At 44.5% G+C, this 21303-nt stretch overlaps 1 protein-coding gene across 3 annotated transcripts in view; it reads right to left on the reverse strand.

Annotated features, from left to right (window-relative positions):
- The window catches only part of MDM1 (Mdm1 nuclear protein), a 53873-nt gene that overhangs the window by 24482 nt on the left and 8088 nt on the right, over positions 1-21303 (reverse strand). For 2 of the 3 annotated variants that reach the window (XM_040409600.1, XM_040409610.1), the window contains exons 3-9: positions 18844-19235; positions 17919-18053; positions 15989-16168; positions 15480-15616; positions 13440-13539; positions 4989-5027; positions 606-781 (exon numbers count right to left, since the gene is read on the reverse strand). In XM_040409600.1, the coding sequence (XP_040265534.1) occupies positions 606-781; positions 4989-5027; positions 13440-13539; positions 15480-15616; positions 15989-16168; positions 17919-18053; positions 18844-19235 (1159 nt within the window). The remainder of the gene's footprint in view (positions 1-605; positions 782-4988; positions 5028-13439; positions 13540-15479; positions 15617-15988; positions 16169-17918; positions 18054-18843; positions 19236-21303) is intronic. The other variant, XM_040409616.1, reaches the window with a different exon arrangement.

Consider the following 21303-nt stretch of genomic DNA (forward strand, 5'->3'; position numbering starts at 1 on the left):
TAAGTGTCGCATTAGTCTACTTTCACACTAGTGTTTTGGCTATCCGTTTGTGAGATTCGTCCAGGGCTCTCACAAGCGGTCCAAAACGGATCAGTTTTGCCCTTAATGCATTCTGAATGGAAGAGGATCCGCTCAGAATGCATCAGTTTGCCTCCGTTCCACCTTCATTCCACTTTGGAGGCGGACACCAAAACGCTGCTTGCAGCGTTTTGGTGTCCATCTGACGAAACTGAGCCAAACGGATCCGTTCTGACACACAATGTAAGTCAATGGGGACAAATCCGTTTTCACTGACACAATATGGCACAACAAAAAAGGGATCCGTCCCCCATTGACATTCAATTGTGCTCAAGACGGATCAGTTTTGGCTATTTTAAAGATAATACAAATGGATCCGTTCTGAACGGATGCATGCGGTTGTATTATCTGAACGGATGCGCTTGTGCAGATCCATGACGGATCCGCACCAAACGCGAGTGTGAAAGTAGCCTTAACTATGTCTATATGATAAATGCCATTTCCTGAAGTGAGACAGCCCTTTAAATCTTGACTGTTCTTCTTTTATTATAGGTGTAATGTAATGAGGAGATAATATAAAAACATACCCGGCCAGATCTAGAGCTCTGATATTCCTGCTCAGATCTTCTTCACTGCTGGAGTCTGTAGACATATCCCAAAGTTTGTTGCTATTAGAGATTATCTGATTGAAGTGTTCACGGGAGAAGTGAGTTCCCTGGGCACGATGTCTATAGTACTCTGCTTTATCTCGTAGTTCTTTTACCTAGTTACATTGAAAATAGTCTGGATAATATTCTCTCATTACACATAAATAGCTTTAAAAATATCTAGAATTATTAAAAGGGCATTCCCATCTGCGACATTGATGGCATTGGCATATCGTTAAGCTATTCCATCAATGTCAGATAGCTACAAGTCCCACCTCAGGGACCCGCTCCTGTCTCCAGAACAGGGCCCCCAAAGGGAAGGAGAGCACGGTAAGCATGCCAGATTGCTTTACGTTCACCAGTGTGAAAGTTCCAAAAATAGTTGAGCAAGCGTGCCCAGCTGTTTTTGGAAGTCCCATAGCAATGAATGTAGAACAAGCCTCACAAGGATGGCCACCTCTGAATTCACCGCTATGGGACTGCTGGAAATAGCTGAGCCAGAACTTGTATGTAGAGTTAAAGGGTTTATCCCATAAATCAGTTTCATACCAATAATCCTGAAAGGCTAATAATAGCTGTTTTAAAGTAATTTGCAGTGTGCATTAAAATAACTTTTCCATCATTTTTGTTTTCATGCATCCACCTTGGTGCTGCTGCTAATCTGTGCTGCTGGAGACCAGCAGCTGACAATAGGTCCCACAGTAGGTCCCACTATGAGGCCCACAGATACAAGCCTGACTATAAGTAGGCTGCTCTAAGGCCCACTGGAATACTTCTGAATATACAGTTATGCATGCTACCCACTGGAAATACCATTCACCTGTCAGTTTCCCACCGTCCAAAACCCTGTCTACCTGCAGTGGTTAATAGCTGCATGAATTTGAAGGTAACAACTCCGTTAACCCGCAAATTTGGGCACACTCTTTTAATAAGTGAGAAGAAAAAAAAACATGTGCAACAATGCATATGAAATAAAATAAATGCTTCTGGACGGAATACCCCATTAACTCTGTACAGAGATTTGTGAAAAATATAACTCCCATCCCTTTAATGAAATATTATAAAACTAATTAGCACACAATGCTGGACCTATTCTCATTGACAGCCAATTTTTCTATTAAAAGGGGATCTCTTGGAATTGAGAAAATGAAAACACTTAAATATTACTTTATTATAAAGATATTCCCAAATATCTTTCATTAGTTATAATGGCTTGTTTTGTCTGGGGAGCAATCGTTAGGAGAAATAAAATGTCCGCCATCCTATTAGTACACATAAAACCTGTCCTAATCACACATGAGGACAAGTTACTTCACAGCAGTGAGCAAAAGAGCTGCCTCATCCTCCTCTCTGCTCTGCTTGTCATACAGATGATAAGATCTTCAGCTAAATCTCTACGCGAACGGAGTTCATGAAGTACAAAGAGGACAGAGTGTGGTAATGGAGATTGCATACAAGTGCTGCTGTTCATTATCTACACCCTCATTATCCTCTCTGTGGGAATGGGGTTCATGAGAAGACATGAAGTACATAGAGGGCGGACAGGACAGGTACTGTGGAGCTGTGGTATTGGAGTGTCGGGTGGTAGGGATAAGTGCAGCCCTGAGGTCCGCCCACACCGCTATCCCTACCTACTTGCACGATCCGTCCTAACTGACGGTGCACAACTGGATGGCAGTCCCTAGCTTAAGTACGTTCAGGAGCTTAGAGGGAGGGAACAAAGTGGAGAAAACAAGAGACAAAGACAAAATCATAAACTTCCAGGCTGGGTAGAAACCAAACAAGCAATAACACGCCGTAGACAAAAACAGGACAAAATGGAAGCCAAGGTCAAGTACCAGGAGGTCACGTCAGTACACAGGAATAATGCAGAATCGAGGTCAAAATACAAACTGAGGTCCGAAGCCAGGAGATCACGTTAGTACAAAGGGATAAGACAGAATCGAGGTCAAATACAAACTGAGGTCAGAAGCCAAGAGATCACATTGGTACAAAGGGATAACACGAGATCAGGAGTCAAACACAAGCCGAGGTCGAGTTCCACAAACATACATGCAGGAAATACGCTGGTGAGTACTAAGACCAATCACAGGCAACTTGTGGCCAGCAAGTTGCCTGTTAAATAGGCCAGACTGAATGGTCACGTGACATGGCCTGCGTCACATGACCCTGCTTCAGCCCCAGCCACTACTCTGAGCGCCGACTCATCACCATCGGCACTCATTCCTGCCCCTGCTCGGTGCCTAGGGGATGGAGGACGCTGGCCGCGCTGAGGAAGTGCACGCTGCTGGGTCCTCCCCCCTCCCTGGTTGCCAGGGAGACGAGGACTCCTGCCACGTCCGACGCCGGCTCCTCCTCCCTCTCTGTCAGCGGGGTGCCGGCGGTGCTCCAAGGAGGAAGCGCACCGCCAGCTCCCTGTTACATGGAGACTGCATACAAGTGCTGCTGCTCATTACCCACATCCCCACCCTCTTTTCTGTACTTCATGTCTCCTCATGAATCCCATTCCTACAGACATTCAGCTAAAGATCAGCTGTCTTCAGGATCAGAGAGGAGGATGAGACAGCTCTTTAGCTCAGTGTTGTGAAGTAAGTTTTCCTCCTGTGTGATTAGGACAGGTTTTGTGTGTACTAATAGGATGGCGGCCATTTTATTTCTCCTAATGATTGCTTCTTTGACAAAACGAGCCATTATAACTAATGAAAGGTATTTGGGAATATATTTATAATAAAGTAATATTTAAGCATTTTCATTTTCTTAATTCCCAGAGAACCCCTTTAAGAATGCACCCAATATTTTGAAGATTTTTTCTGAATGTATTCTGCCAGTCACAACAGATATTACTTTTTTCTTTATATCACTTTTTCTCCAAAATGTATTGAACTTTATTTTCTTTTGTCCCACTAGATGACTTTCATTAATGTAATTAATAATAATGTATTGGAATGTCATTGCATTCTAATATAGTATTGTCTGTTTAATCCAAGGCCTAATATGAATGTACTAATGGCAGCACTGGGAGTCTTTTATAGGCCCCAGCCTGTCAAAGCAAGCCATTGGCATTGTGGATTGCATTGCAGGGGGGTAGTTGATAAGTTGTCTATAACTGGTCTATACCTGTGATTGATACTGCTATCCTTCCATTACTCCAGGATAATGGATATAATTTGGATAAAATCTAATGGATAAAATCTATAAAATGGATAAAATATATAAAATCTACAATTTGCAACTTACAGGGATATGCCATAAGGCTCCAATAAGCGCGGGTCCCACCACTGGAATGGAAAGCATATTGGCCATGTGCTGTGTCCACTTCATCCACTGCTTTGGGATTTTCAAAAGACTTTTCAGAATGAAGAGGACACAGTGCGTGCACTGCTGGGGACACAGTGCGTGCACTGCCACCCATCCATTCATCACTATGGGCCCTTATAAGTCAGAGAGCAGTAAATGGAGAAAGACACTCATGTGCAATATGCTCACTATTCACTGGACCCCATTCTTGGGGTACATGGTACTGTGAAGATAGTATCTGCAATGGTAAGATACTGCAGCAGTGCACAAGTATTAATGGATTTTTTGGGAACAAAAATCATTTAAAAAGGGGACGCGAAAGCATAATATCCTATACTTTGCCTATACTTTTTACATATCTGCAACAGCCACTGAAAACTGCTGTAAGTATAATTATTAGGCTACTGGCAGTACACAAAATAAAAATAAAAATGGGGAGGTGCTTGACACCAGGATTTTCTTATGGCAGACTGTGAATATGTCATGCACATCCGCTCATGCTTTACACTAGGCATAACACATCATATACTGTTTCCTTGGAGTGTTTCTTTAATTATAAAAGGTATCTTTAAATTGAACCTGTCACCGGGATTTTGGGTATAGAGCTGGGGACATGGGTTGCTAGATGGCCGCTAGCACATCCGCAATACCCAGTCCCCATAGCTCTGTGTGCTTTTATTGTTTAAAAAAAAAAAAAAACTATTTTATACATATGCAAATTAACCTGAGATGAGTCCTGTCCCTGACCCATCTCACGTACAGGACTCATCTCAGGTTAATTTGCATATGTATCAAATCGTTGTTTTTTTTTAAACAATAAAAGCACACAGAGCTATGGGGACTGGGTATTTTGGATGTGCTAGCAGCCATCTAGCAACCCATGTCCTCAGGTCTATACCCAAAATCCAGGTGACAGGTTCCCTTTAATCCTTTAATATAACAGTTATATCACTGTTCATTATTCTATACATGGAGAGCAGAACAATAGCATTGTTTGAAGAACAAACAGAGCGCTTAGGAACCAACCTCAGCAACCCACATGGTGCCTACACTGAGAGAGGAACCCTAAAGGAGGGAACAGAGAACAGTTCAATATACAGCACTGTAACAGAACAAGGAGAAATCAGCTAAACAGTTCATTGCTGCCACCTAGTGGCGAAATGTGATAACAGTGCCTAACACAAACCGTCATTGTCATTTCATTTTGTCATCGAATGTGTCACTGTTTTATTATTTAAAACTTAATATGAGATCTTTGGCTGTCTTAAATATGTTTTTATTCGAACAATAAACATCAAAATAATCATTTATCTTTCTTATTTATTGTCGGTCAACTGTAACATGTAAATGGTTGTAATTAGACTTGTTACTACTTTACTGTACAGCATGAAACAGCTTCAGAATCTGATTTTGATGCCTGTAATTCCAGCTAAAAAATTCATTATACACTGCTCGTTTCCATGGTTACGACCACCCTGTAATCCATCAGCGTGCCTGTGCTTGCATAGAAATAAAAAATAAAATAAAAAATACCAGCCTATATGCACTCCTGTGGTCCCGATCACCAGAGAGGCTGACATTTTTTACTATAGTGTGCAAGCAGAAGCATCACTGATTGCAGGGTGGTTGTAACCATGGAAACGGGCAATGTATAATTTGATTGAAAAATGAATCCAGCAAGCAAAGGAGGCAATATGGACAATCACAATACATTAGTAAGTGCCTTGTATTAACTTTCTCTACATAATAAATGCCACTTGCTGAAGTGAGACAACCCCTTCAAGTTAAATTCTCGTCAAACTATAAAGAGTGCAACTATAATTGATGTTTATGAGTAGAGTTGAGCTAACCCGAACTGTAAAGTTCGGGTTCGTACCGAACTTTAGGTTTTTCGGCACCCGGACCCGAACCCGAACATTTACGTAAAAGTTCGGGTTCGGCGCTTTCTTGGCGCTTTTTAAAAGGCTGCAGCCAATCAACAAGCGTCATACTACTTGCCCCAAAAGGCCATCACAGCCATGCCTACTATTGGCATGGCTGTAATTGGCCAACTGCAGCATGTGACCCAGCCTCTATTTAAGCTGGAGTCATGTAGCGCCGCCCGTCACTCTGCTCGGATTAGTGTAGGGAGAGGCTGCAGCTGCTGTCAGGGAGAGATCAGGGAGCAATCTTATCAAGAACTGGTTTATGTACTCAGCGATCTACAGCAAATGTGTTTTGTGGGTGCAGTGCACAATTTTTTTAAGCCTGCCCTGAGCCAACTACTGCTGAAAACGAACTTTTTTTTCTTCAGTTAGTCAATATCAATACATGATCGGCAGCCATTTTATGCAACGATAGTGCACCAGCACAGGATATCTGCATGTCTGCAAGTCCAGAAATACAGCTTTGGCATACTGGGGTGAAAAAAGCCTCTGATATACTGCACATCTGGGATTAGACAAGCATACGTGACTGTCACATTTAGGAAAGAAATACAGCTTTTTGGTTACTAGGGTGAAAAAAGCCTCTGATATACTGCATATCTGGGATTAGACAAGCATAAGTGACTGTCACATTTAGGCCAGAAATGCGGCTTTTTGGTTACTGGGGTGAAAAAACCCTCTAATATACTGCACATCTGGGATTAGACAAGCATAAGTGACTGTCACATTTAGGACAGAAATACAGCTTTTTGGTTACTGGGGTGAAAAAAGCCTCTGATATACTGCATATCTGGGATTAGACAAGCATAAGTGACTGTCACATTTAGGCCAGAAATATGGATTTTTGGTTAATGGGGTGAAAAAAGCCTCTGATATACTGCACATCTAGGATTAGACGTGCATAAGTGACTGTCATATTTAGGCCAGAAATACGGCTTTTTGGCTACTGGGGTGAAAAAAGCCTCTAATATACTGCACATCTGGGATTAGACAAGCATAAGTGACTGTCACATTTAGGACAGAAATACAGCTTTTTGGTTACTGGGGTGTAAAAAGCCTCTGATATACTGCATATCTGGGATTAGACAAGCATAAGTGACTGTCATATTTAGGCCAGAAATACAACTTTTTGGCTACTGGGGTGAAAAAACCCTCTAATATACTGCACATCTGGGATTACACGTGCATAAGTGACTGTCACATTTAGGCCAGAAATATGGCTTTTTGGCTACTGGGGTGAAAAAACCCTCTAATATACTGCACATCTGGGATTAGACAAGAATAAGTAACTGTCACATTTAGGCCAGAAATACAGCTTTTTGGTTACTGGGGTGAAAAAAGCCTCTGATATACTGCACATCTGGGATAAGACGTGCATAAGTGACTGTCACATTTAGGCCAGAAATACAGCTGTCATATAGAGTTAAAAAAAAAAATATAGAGTGCAATACCCTACATGGCGGTTAATTATTTTTAACATACTTAACCACTTTTTACTTTGCTTTGTAAACCCTAACTATGAGGCAAACATCTAATAAGGTACGCGGTCATGGTCGTGGTGGTGGTGTTGGTGGAGCCTCTGGTGCAGGGAGAGGACGTGGCCGTTCTGCCACAGCTACACGTCCTACTGAACCTACTACCTCAGGTCCCAGTAGCCGCCAGAATCTACAGCGATATTTGGTCGGGCCTAATGCCGTTCTAAGGATGGTAAGGCCTGAGCAAGTAAAGGCGCCAGTCAATTGGGTGGCCGACAGTGGATCCAGGAAGTTCACATTATCTCCCACCCAGTCTTCTGCAGAAAGTGCACAGGTGGCGCCTGAAACCCATGCCCATCAGTCTGTCACATCACTCCCGTGCATATCAGGGAACCTGTCTGAGCCTCAAGTCATGCAGCAGTCTCTTATGCTGTTTGAAGACTCTGCTGGCAGGGTTTCCCAAGGGCATCCACCTAGCCCTTCCCCAGGGGTGGAAGACATAGAATGCACTGACGCACAACCACTTATGTTTCCTGATGAGGACATGGGAATACCACCTCAGCACGTCTCTGATGATGACGAAACACAGGTGCCAACTGCTGCGTCTTTCTGCAGTGTGCAGACCGAAAAGGAGGTCAGGGAGGAAGACTGGGTTCAAGGAGTTCCCTGGCATGGCACTTCTTCACCCAATGTGCTGACGACAAGACCCGAGTGGTTTGCACGCTGTGCCATCAGAGCCTGAAGCGAGGCATTAACGTTCTGAACCTTAGCACAACCTGCATGACCAGGCATCTACATGAGAGACACGGGCTGCAGTGGAGTAAGCACCTTCAAAACCAAGAAAGGGCTCAGGCCCTTCCTGCTCCCGCTTCTGCTGCTGCCTCGGTCTCTTCCTCCGCCTCTGGAGGAACGTTGGCACCTGCCGCCCAGCAAACAGAGGATGTGTCACCAACAACACCACCTCCGTCACCAAGCATCTCCACCATGTCACACGGAAGCGTTCAGCTCTCCATCTCACAAACCTTGGAAAGAAAGCGTAAATTCCCACCTAGCCACCCTCGATCCCTGGCCCTGAATGCCAGCATTTCTAAACTGCTGGCATTTGAAATGCTGTCATTCAGGCTGGTGGAGACGGACAGCTTCAAACAGCTCATGTCGCTTGCTGTCCCACAGTACATCGTTCCCAGCCGCCACTACTTCTCCAGGAGAGCCGTGCCCTCCCTGCACAACCAAGTATCGGATAAAATCAAGTGTGCACTGCACAACGCCATCTGTGGCAAGGTCCACCTAACCACAGATACGTGGACCAGTAAGCACGGCCAGGGACGCTATATATCTCCCTAACTGCACACTGGGTAAATGTAGTGGCGGCTGGGCCGTTTGGCGCACGTCCTACAGCCGCCAAGGATCGCAGGGCATCATTCTTTGCCTCCTGTTGCCTCCTCTTCCTACTCGGCTTCCTCTTCCTCTTCTACCACCTCCTCATCCGGTCAGCCACAGACCTCACCACCAACTTCAGCACAGCCAGGGGTAAACGTCAGCAGGCTATTCTGAAACTGATGTGTTTGGGGGACAGGCCCCACACCGCGCAGGAGTTGTGGCGGGGTATAGAACAACAGACCAACGAGTGGTTGCTGCCAGTGTGCCTCAAGCCCGAAGTGGTGGTGTGCGATAAGTGGCGAAATCTCGTTGCAGCTCTGGGACTAGCCGGTTTGACGCATATCCCTTGCCTGGCGCATGTGCTGAATTTGGTGGTGAAGAAATTCATTCACAACTACCCTGACATGTCAGAGCTGCTGCATAAAGTGCGATCCGTCTGTGCGCGCTTCTGGCGTTCTCATCGTGCCGCCGCTCGTCTGTCTGCGAGACCTGTGTGCCCTTTTGCGCTATTTTGAGTACTCCACCAACATGGCCAGTGGCGATGACGCCGTTATCAGCATTACAATACCACTTCTATGTCTCCTTGAGAAAACACTTAGGGCGATGATGGAAGAGGATGTGGCCCAGGACGAGGAGGAGGAAGAGGGGTCATCTCTAAAACTTTCAGGCCAGTCTTTTAGAAGTGGCTCAGAAAGAGGATTTTTGCTACAGCAGAGGCCAGGTACAAATTTGGCCAGCCAGAGCCCACTACTGGAGGACGAGGAGGATGAGGATGTAGCATGTTCACAGCGGGGTGGTATCCAACACAGCTCGGGCCCATCACTGGTGCGTGGCTGGGGGGGATACGGAGGACGCAGACGATACGCCTCCCACAGAGGACAGCTTGTCCTTACCTCTGTGCAGCCTGGCACACATGAGCGACTACATGCTGCAGTGCCTGCGCAACGACTGCAGAGTTGCCCACATTTTAACGTGTGCTGACTACTGGGTGGCCACCCTGCTGGATCCCCGTTACAAAGACAATGTGCCATCCTTAATTCCCTCACTGGAGCGTGATCGGAAGATGCGCGACTACAGGCGCACACTGGTAGACGCGCTCCTGAGAGCATTCCCGACTGACGCTGGGGGACAAGTGGAAGCACAAGGCGAAGGCAGGGGAGGAGGAAGAGGTCGCCAACGCAGCTTTGTCAGCGCCAGCACCTCAGAAGGCAGGGTTAGCATGGCCGACATGTGGAAAAGCTTTGTCACCTCGCCGCAACAACTGGCCCCAACTGCTGATATGGAGCGGGTTAGCAGGAGGCAGCATTTGAACAACATGGTGGAACAGTACCTGTGCACACGACTACACGTACTGACTGATGGTTCTGCCCCATTCAACTTCTGGGTCTCCAAATTGTCCACATGGCCAGAGCTTGCCCTGTATGCCTTGGAGGTGCTGGCCTGCCCTGCAGCCAGTGTACTCTCTGAACGTGTATTTAGCACGGCAGGAGGCGTCATTACAGACAGACGCAGCCACCTGTCCACAGCCAATGTGGACAAGCTCACGTTCATCAAAATCCTCTGTTCTATTGCTGGGTGACAAGAACCCCCTTTTGCCGTGAATGAACCCCTGCTGTGCCTGGGTGACAGGGGCCTAAATCTCTCAAAATCCTCTGTTGTATTGCTGGGTGACATGAACCCCCTTTTGCCGTGAATGAACCCCTGCTGTGCCTGGGTGACAGGGGCCTAAATCTCTCAAAATGCTCTGTTCTATTGCTGGGTGACATGAACCCCCTTTTGCCGTGAATGAACCCCTGCTGTGCCTGGGTGACAGGGGCCTAAATCTCTCAAAATCCTCTGTTCTATTGCTGGGTGACAAGAACCCCCATTTGCCGTGAATGAACCCCTGCTGTGCCTGGGTGACAGGGGCCTAAATCTCTCAAAATCCTCTGTTCTATTGCTGGGTGACAAGAACCCCCATTTGCCGTGAATGAACCCCTGCTGTTCCTGGGTGACAGGGGCCTAAATCTCTCAAAATCCTCTGTTCTATTGCTGGGTGACAAGAACCCCCATTTGCCGTGAATGAACCCCTGCTGTGTCTGGGTGACAGGGGCCTAAATCTCTCAAAATCCTCTGTTCTATTGCTGGGTGACATGAACCCCCTTTTTCCGTGAATGAACCCCTGCTGTGCCTGGGTGACAGGGGCCTAAATCTCTCAAAATCCTCTGTTGTATTGCTGGGTGACATGAACCCCCGTTTTGCCGTGAATGAACCCCTGCTGTGCCTGGGTGACAGGGGCCTAATTCTCTCAAAATCCTCTGTTCTATTGCTGGGTGACATGAACCCCCTTTTGCCGTGAATGAACCCCTGCTGTGCCTGGGTGACAGGGGCCTAAATCTCTCAAAATCCTCTGTTCTATTGCTGGGTGACATGAACCCCCGTTTTGCCGTGAATGAACCCCTGCTGTGCCTGGGTGACAGGGGCCTAAATCTCTCAAAATGCTCTGTTCTATTGCTGGGTGACATGAACCCCCTTTTGCCGTGAATGAACCCCTGCTGTGCCTGGGTGACAGGGGCCTAAATCTCTCAAAATCCTCTGTTCCATTGCTGGGTGACAAGAACCCCCATTTGCCGTGAATGAACCCCTGCTGTGCCTGGGTGACAGGGGCCTAAATCTCTCAAAATCCTCTGTTCTATTGCTGGGTGACAAGAACCCCCATTTGCCGTGAATGAACCCCTGCTGTTCCTGGGTGACAGGGGCCTAAATCTCTCAAAATCCTCTGTTCTATTGCTGGGTGACAAGAACCCCCATTTGCCGTGAATGAACCCCTGCTGTGCCTGGGTGACAGGGGCCTAAATCTCTCAAAATCCTCTGTTCTATTGCTGGGTGACATGAACCCCTTTTTGCCGTGAATGAACCCCTGCTGTGCCTGGGTGACAGGGGCCTAAATCTCTCAAAATCCTCTGTTCTATTGCTGGGTGACAAGAACCCCCATTTGCCGTGAATGAACCCCTGCTGTGCCTGGGTGACAGGGGCCTAAATCTCTCAAAATCCTCTGTTCTATTGCTGGGTGACAAAAATCCCCTTTTGCCGTGAATGAACCCCTGCTGTGCCTGGGTGACAGGGGCCTAAATCTCTCAAAATCCTCTGTTCTATTGCTGGTTGACATGAACCCCCTTTTGCCGTGAATGAACCCCTGCTGTGCCTGGGTGACAGGGGCCTAAATCTCTCAAAATCCTCTGTTCTATTTCTGGGTGACAAGATCCCCCTTTTGCTGTGAATGAACCCCTGCTCTGCATTGCTGACAGGGGCCTAAATTTAGTGAAAACATCTGTTACTGATCGGAAGATGCGCGACTACAAGCGCACGCTGCTGATGGCATTTCCACCTGACAGCCGGGGCACAGTGGAAGCACAAGGCGAAGGCAGAGGAGGAGGAAGAGGTCGCCATCGCAGCTGGGGCACCGCCAGCACCTGAGAAGGCAGGGTTAGCATGGCCCAAATGTGGAAAAGCTTTGTCAGCCTTGGAGGTGCTGACCTGCCCTGCAGCCAGTGTATAGTGTGAACGTGTGTTTAACACGGCAGAGAGCATTATCACAGGCCGCAGCCAATGTGGACAAGCTTACATTTATTAAAATGAACCAGGCATGGATCCCACAGAACTTGTCCGTACCTTGTTCAGAATAGACATTTATACCAGCCTCAACCATCCATTCTTGTACTCAAGTGCACTTATTCTTTGTTTTATTTTGTTATATGTCCCAATATTTTGGGGGATTCCCCAATTTAAAAATAAAAAATAACACAAATCAGTGTTGGCTACCTATTCATCCTTCACCGCCGCTTCCACCTACACCGCCACGTCAACCTTCACCGCCACATCCACCCATCCACCGCCTCCTCAACCTCCTCCTCCTAGAACCAGATTGTTATTTTTAATTTTTCTGTATTTTATGTTATTTTAAGTCATTTCCCTATCCACATTTGTTTGAAGAACAGTTGCCATGCTCTTAAGCACATTTGGATGCCTTTTGCAGCCCTCTAGCCCGTTCCAGGACTATTTTAGAGCCATTTTAGTGCCCAAAAGTTCGAGTCCCCATTGACTTCAATGGGGTTCGGGTTCGGGGTCAAGTTCGGGTTAAGTTTTTTTTTCAAGTTCGGCCGAACCCGAATATTCAGGTGTCCGCTCAACTCTACCAAAGGTAAGGGACAGATTCAGTGTAGAACAGAGGACAATAGTCTACAGATGCACTGAAAGTTAAAGCTGTAGAGAAAAAACTGTTGACATTTTTTTTTTTTTACAAAGACCAACTGAAAAAAAATTATTTTTTTGATCTTCAGGATAGGTCCTCAATATCAGGCCGGTGCGGGACGGACTTCCGACACCAGCACCATCAACTCAAGTAGGCACGGCATGCGGGAATTAGTTCAGACCTATACATTGTGTAGTAAATGGGAAATGTACTGCAAGCTCAGTCCCATACCCTGATTCACAGCAACCCATGAACTAAAACCTTTTCATTTACATCGCATATAAAAAATGGATTCATAAAAAACGCAATAGCAGGAGTTCCTAGGACCAACTGGTGCCAAGCCCTTTCTTTGAAGTGCCTGATCTGTGCAGCAAATAGTTTGAATGAAGTTTGAAGATATTAACCATTCAGAATTCATCAAAGTCAACTACGATAACTAACCTCAGCTCTTATATACATCACTTACCTGATTGTGAATTTGGTTCTTTATCCTCACCCATGCACCATCCTTATATTTATATTCGGAAGGTGATAAAAAGTTTGAAGAATACTCCGTCTTTGCATTCCTGGGATGCAAAAAATGACATATTATGATCATGGTATTTCTCTTATGAACACAAAAATATTTTTTCAAAAATTCATTTATGGGCAAAAGCAACAAAAAAAGTAACTCACACAGGGACCTTCTTAGCCATGTTGCTGTCTATAAAGCTTTTCCTCTTCATTAGTCTAATGGTTCATTCAGACAGCCGTATGCTGCCCGCAAAAATGTGGATCTCTGCAATGATGTCTGCCAAAAAATGGATTGCATTCCACGTTTTTGCAGAACCATAGACTTCAATGGGGCCACGTCCTGATTTTCACTGACAAGCATAGGACATGTTTTATTTTTTTTGCGGAGCCATAGAACGGAAGAAAAGAGCCCCAAGATCCGCGCAAACGGCCATCTAAATGAGTCCTAATACTTGTGACCATGCTACGTTTTTCATAAATCTATAGAGAGTAGGGTTGCTGCAATACCAAAATTTTGATTTGATTTCGATACCATAAAAAAGTATTGCGATACTCGATACTACGCCAAAAAAATAAAACATCAAAAAAGCTGCGTGCATTCCGCATTTAAAAAAATGGCAAATTGCGCTTTTTTTTTTCTTCTGTTCACCGCATAGGAGATTTTTTAAAATATTTTAATAGTTTGGACTTTTCGGACATGGCGATATGTAATATGTTTATTTATTTATATGTAAAATTGGGAATGGGGTGATTTATACTTAATAATTTTATTTATTTTTTTTACTTTTTATTTAATAACTATTAGCCCCCTTAGGGGCTAGAACCTGGGATCTTTTCATCCCTTGTCCTATTCACCCTGCTAGAGCTCTATTAGGGTCAATAGGACTTCACTTCAGTAGCATCCTGGCTGCCATGGTAACCGATCGGAGCCCCAGGATTACACTGCTGGGGCTCCGATCAGAAGCTGCCACTGCCACCACCAATGAGGAGGAGGTGAGGGGACCCAATGATTTTAATACTGGGGGAGTTGAGGGAAGGGGGTGCACTGCGCCGCCAATGTTTTTAATACTGGGGGGGAGGGGGGGTGCACCTGATCGCTCCCTGTCAGAGGCAGGGTGACGTCTATGTGATTCTGCTGCAGGCACCTGTATTTGTACTAAACGTTAACTTTCATTGGTGGCGGTGCGCCCGCCTCTCCTCTGCCCCTCTCTATTCTTATTGGCTGCAGCGGCACAGGGGGGAGGGAGAGAGTGACTCCTTCTCCCCTGTGCTGCTAAGGGAACATGGCGCGCGCTAACAGCAGCACGCTCCATGTTCTCTGATACTAGGCTGCGCAGTAGGGCAGCCTAGTATTGATAAATGTCAAATCCCAGTATCGTATCGATACCGGGACAAAAGTATCGATTGGGTATCGATATTTCGATACCCACAACAACCGTAATAGAGAGGCCTAAAAAGATTGGCCTGTCACCTCTACTGCATGTCTGCTTCGTAGATAAACAGATTTCTGATAATATCAATTCTGGAGCACCGTTTCCTAAAACTCTGCACAGTGCCGGTTCTCTGTTATTCCGCTTAGAAATGTATGAAAAAACGGATAAATGTGTGCTACCAGTTGCAGGTGTGTCCCTATAAGGTGCGAGACACACACACAGTTGACAAGGAGAATGGTAACACCCAGCTGTCAATTTAGTAGGAATAACAGAGGAACAGCAATACAAGGAGCTCTAAGACAATATGCTCCAGAATTGGGGAATAAACATATTTACCAAATCCTTAGGACAGGAGAGGTGACAGATCCTCTTTGAAGGAGTTTTCTATGAAAGACTTCTGTTTTATAAGATCCTGTCCACAAGGGTTGTGGGTCCCAATTTCAGTGGAGTTAATGGCTACTTTACATTAAAGAGAATGTGACATGTGGAAGCAGCGGGGCAAGGGTCAAATACCCTGGACGTAGAAAGCATCATCACTTTAACATGAGAATGACACATACCTATAATACTTGGGAGTTCTGAGTTGTTGAAGAACTTGTTCTTTAAGAATCTTTCTATTAACTTCTTCTCGCTCTTTTTCAGATGCATCCATGTTAGCAAGGCCATTTTCAACTTTACTAACGTCTTTCTTTTTTTCCTAGACCAAATGATTTGTTTTGTTATGTTTGATGGTAAACATAGCATAGATAATGTTATAAGTTCTGCAGCCTTGTCATAACATACTAAGCACAGCCCCATACATTGCATAGTGGTTGTGCTTGGTATTGCAACTCAATGCCAGTCACTTGAATGGGAATGAGCTGCGGAAAGGCCATGCGACTTATGGACGTTGATGTCACAGTCCAAGGAAGAGGCATGCCGTGACCCCTTCCAACAGTTGATCGGCAGGGGAGTCAAGCATCAGACCCCACCCATGTAACATTGATGACCTATCCCGAGGACAGGTCATCAAAGTTCAAGTCGTAAAATACCCCTTTAAGTACCTTAGGATGCTTATTTCCTTTCTTACCTTCCTCTTAGGAGAATGATATTCTTGTTCACATTGTAAAATAGGTTTGTCCTCCCAGTTTTTTCTTAACTTTGGTCCCTTTGCTGGTGGTGACCCCTGAAACTGACTTTTATACTCTGTGTCTGTCCGGACTTTAATTTCCTTAAATGGTGGGACTGATTGATTCTTATTATGTATGACCTGGTAAAGGAAATAAAAGCATCCATTATGAATAAGAAAACATTTTTAAAGAGGTTCTCTCTAGGATTTACATATTGATGACCTATCCTCAGGATAGGTCATCAATATGAGATTGGTGGGGGTCCGACACCCGGCACCCCCACCGATCTGCTGTATGAGGAGACCACGGCACTCTGTGAGCACTAAGGCCTCTTCCTAGGCCAATGACATCATATTCATCGGCTGCATGTTCTAGGTGCAGCTCAGTCCCATTCAAGTGAATAGAGCTGAGCTGCAAATACCAAGCACAACCACTATACAATGTACAGCACTGTGCTTGGTAAGCTGTGGCACTCACGGGAGTGGTGCGGCCTCCTCAAACAGCTGATCGACCTGGGTTCCAGGAGTCAGATCCTCACCTGTCCCGGGGAACCCCTTTAACAACCACAAATGTATGTAATCTCTGCATCCTTTCCTTTCAGTCTTCTGGAATTTCTGTGTCATCATTATGCCAGTTAATACACTGCATTAACAAACAGTTTAAAGACCATTGGGTGTCCATTGGATGTACTACACCCTATACCATAACTACTTGAAAACCACACTGATACACTGTGACAGCATTGGAAAAATGCAGTGAATTAGGTAAATGGTAGGGTGAGTGCTCTAGATGCCCATTGAACCTACCAAAAAGCACAAAAGACAATCTTGGTATACCGTATCCAACAATTCTGAGCGATGTATATTAAGGTTTTTTTATATATATATATATATATATATATATATATATATCTTAACCCCTTAAGTACCAGGCCCATTTCCCATTTTTGGTTTTGCATTTCCATTTTTTCTTCCCCACGTTCCAATAGCCATAACTTTTTAAATGTTCTGTTCATATAGCCATATGAGGGCTTATTTTTTTCTGGAATAAGTTCTATTTTTTTAAGAGCACCATTTAATTTACCATTTCTGTTACTGAAAAACAGGAAAAAAAAAAATCATTGTGGGGTTAAATAAAAAATAAATAAAAAAACGGTTTTGACGGCGTTCACTGTGTGCTGAAAATGACATGACGTTCTTATTCTGCGTCTTAATATGAATACAGAGATACCAAAAGTGTATCGTTTTTTTTTTTGTTTAACTACGTTGAAAAAACCTTTGAAAAAAATCAAAATTTTCTTTGCATTGACCTTTTGAAAGCCATAACTTTTTATATTTACATCCACAGAGCTGTATGAGGGCTTGTTTTTTGTGAGACAAACTGTTTTTATTGGTACCATTTTTGTGGTACGTACAACTTTTTGATCACTGTTATTCAATTTTTGGGGGTGGGAAAGGTGACTAAGAATTGTGTGTTTTTCACCGCACAAGAATTTAAATGAAATATTTTAATAGTTCAGACGTTTTCGGATGCGGCGATACCTGAAATGTTTATTTTTTTAATTGTTAATATATTTTTATATGTAAAATAGGGAAAGGATTTAAACTTTTAATATTTTACGATTTTTTTTTAACTTCTTTTAATTTAGTAACTATTAGCCCCCTTAGGGGGCTAGAACCTGGGATGTTTTAATCTCTTGTCTTATTCACCCTAATAGAGATCTATTAAGCCTCCTTCACATGTCAGTGTTCCACGGACGTGTGCTATACGTGTTCTCCACGGACAGCACACGTCCCTATTCATTTTAATGTGTGTATTCACACATCAGTGAATATAGGCCATCACTTAATAAAGGTTGTAGAACACCTTTAAACAAATACAGAGACATACCTGTTCAGCAGCCAGCAATGGTGAGTTTTCTGTGGGACTCTTTCTTTCAAACTGCCTTCTGTACTCAGATATCTTCAGCGGATGGTGTGAAGGGGCTACATTCAAACCTGCCTTCTTCTGTAAGACCCTGTGAAACTGTACATATGACATAACTTAATAAGTCTTCGTGCTCTCCATTTCTCATAGTATCTATAAGTAACTCTTCTGTAATCCAAAATATTCTATATGGTCGTGTCCATATAAATCTTAATACAAAACTTTAATACCGCATCACAGATAAGGCGACATCATCAGCATCAAAATATGTGTCCCAAGAGCATTTTAGCTCCTGAGGGTCTGAAAGACATGGAGAATTTTCTTCCCAATACACTCATTGTGAAACAACCTTTGAAGAACAGATTGGGAAATATTTACTATGGCACATGCCTTACACCACATTTAGTTTTAGGATATAAGATGATTTTTCCGCCACGATCCACCCGACAATAAGTTGGATGAAGAGGACGAGGCGCTCATGTGAGCACTGCATCCTCCTCAGTGTTTACCTATATGCCGTCTTCCGCCTAGCAGTGAGCCCGGTCATGTCACCGGCATGTAAAATGGCTAGGGCAGCACTAAAGCCCGCCCATAATAGCCGGTGACATCACTGGGAACAATGCTAGGCGGAAGCCTCTGCCTAGAAGTGAAATAATATAAACAAAAAAGCCCTTGCCCTGCGCAATCCAGCGCAGGGCAAGAGAGAGCATCGGAGCATGAAATATGTCCGGGTTCAGCTCTGAACCAGGACAACCACTTTAGTGGGTGGGGTGCCAGGAGTAGGACCCCCGCCGAACTGATATCGATGACCTATCCTCAGGATAAATACCAATATCCTAACACTGCGCAACCCTTTCAATGTGAAGACATGCTTATTTTCTCTACTCACCCCATTTTTGTCTTTGGCTTGAGTTGCATCACCAGGCGCTTGTGGTCTTTTGCTTTTCTCCATTTCTTTATTGTTAGGTGCACTACCATTTGCAGCCTGTGTCATGGGCACTGCTTTATTTTCGTCAATGGACTGAATTCTAGGAACTGCAAAACTGTCATTGTCAGGCAGCTTTCTAGGTACTGACTGTGATCTGGTCTTTTTTTGCAATCTCGGAGCCTCTGGGGTGCGTATTTTCTCTTCAGCCGTGGAATGCTTGTTAACATCTTGACATAACGTTGTACTTTCTGCAGCTAAACCATCATTTACTTTCCAATGAAATGTTTTTCCAATCTGGGGATTATAATATGGAACTCTTCGTTTTGAAGAAAAGTTGGGCTCTCTAGTAATACCTTAGAAGGAAACAAGTATAATAATAAAGTAGACAAATTATCACCAAAGCACACAAATTGGTTATCAAACATCTGCCATGTTTAGGACTCAACAGTCATTTTATCTAAATAGCAATGATGAATACCACCCTGGGGGCAGCCCACAGGCTGACGAAAAGGTTCCCCAAAGCTGTGTGCAGTGGTATTTGTCCATCCGCCTCTTGGCATATTTGCCGTGCTGTGACCGGTCCTCCGCCGGTCTCCATTATAGTGAATGGGGCCGGACGGATTTCCGGCAGTGCACGGCTGCACATGATAGTTATCGATCCAGCAGGCTGTTCCCCTATGCCGGTGTGAAACATGCCTTAATTGATTAAAAAGAAACTATTAACACTTCTATTTTTGAACGCATTCTTACTTTGCAGCATATTCCACACTACTGCATAATCCTCAGAATAATTGTTGTGTTGCTGAATTCGGTAAGCACTGGCCAATATACAATAACATTTGGGGCCACTAAACACTAGCATGTCATTTAGCTTTCTCAACATGCCCATGTCAAATTGGATTCATCCTGGGCAGGCATGCTCAACCTGCGGCCCTTCCAGCTGTTGCAAAACTACAACTCCCAGCATTCTCGGACAGCCTACAGCTATCAACCTACAGCAGGGCATTGTGGGAGTTGCAGTTTTACAACAGCTGGAGTGCTGCAGGTTGAGCATCCCTGAGCTGCATCTACATAATACCATTCCGGATGTGGTTTAGTGGCCACAAAACCTAGTGACAGGTTCTTTTTAAAGGGGTTCTCCGAGAATTAAGAAAATTAAAAAACTTAAATATTACTTTATTATAAATATATTCCCAAATGCCTTTCATTAGTTAAAATGGCTTGTTTTGTCTAGGAAGCAATCATCAGGGGAAATAAAATGTTTACACCAAACCTGTCCTAATCACACAGCAGGAGGTAAAGAGCTGCCTCCTTCTCCTCTCCGCTCGTCAAGGATTATGATCCTGAATACAGGTGAATGGAGATGATGAGGAGACATGAGAGGAGGGTGAGGTGTGGCTAATGAGCAGCAGCACTTGTATGCAGTCTCCATTACCACATCCACACATTACTATAGTCTGTCTTCTCAGTCCTCTCTGTACTTCATGTCTCCTTATGAACTCCATTCCTACAGAGAGGATACTGGGGGTGTAGATACAGTGGCGGAAATAATTATTTGACCCCTCACTGATTTTGTAAGTTTGTCCAATGACAAAGAAATGAAAAGTCTCAGAACAGTATCATTTCAATGGTAGGTTTATTGTAACAGTGGCAGATAGCACATCAAAAGGAAAATCGAAAAAATAACTTTAAATAAAAGATAGCAACTGATTTGCATTTCATTGAGTGAAATAAGTATTTGAACCCTCTAACAAAAAAAGACTTAATACTTGGTGGAAAAACCCTTGTTTGCAAGCACAGAGGTCAAGCGTTTCTTGTAATTGATGACCAAGTTTGCGCACATTTTAGGAGGAATGTTGGTCCACTCCTCTTTGCAGATCATCTCTAAATCCCTAAGGTTTCGAGGCTGTCTCTGTGCAACTCTGAGCTTGAGCTCCCTCCATAGGTTTTCGATTGGATTAAGGTCCGGAGACTGACTAGGCCACTCCATGACCTTAATGTGCTTCTTCTTGAGCCACTCCTTTGTTGCCTTTGCTGTATGTTTTGGGTCATTGTCGTGCTGGAACACCCATCCACGACCCATTTTCAGTTTCCTGGCAGAGGGAAGGAGGTTGTCGCTCAGGATTTCACGATACATGGCTCCGTCCATTTTCCCGTTTATGCGAATAAGTTGTCCTGTGCCCTTAGCAGAAAAACACCCCCAAAGCAAAATGTTTCCACCCCCATGCTTGACGGTGGGGACGGTGTTTTGGGGGTCATAGGCAGCATTTTTCTTCCTCCAAACACAGCGAGTTGAGTTAATGCCAAAGAGCTCTATTTTGGTCTCATCAGACCACAGCACCTTCTCCCAGTCACTCTCTGAATCATTCAGGTGTTCATTGGCAAACTTCAGACGGGCCTGCACATGTGCCTTCCTGAGCA

The sequence above is a fragment of the Bufo bufo genome, chromosome 1, assembly GCF_905171765.1.
Source record: "Bufo bufo chromosome 1, aBufBuf1.1, whole genome shotgun sequence".
Classification (NCBI taxonomy): Eukaryota; Metazoa; Chordata; class Amphibia; order Anura; family Bufonidae; genus Bufo; species Bufo bufo.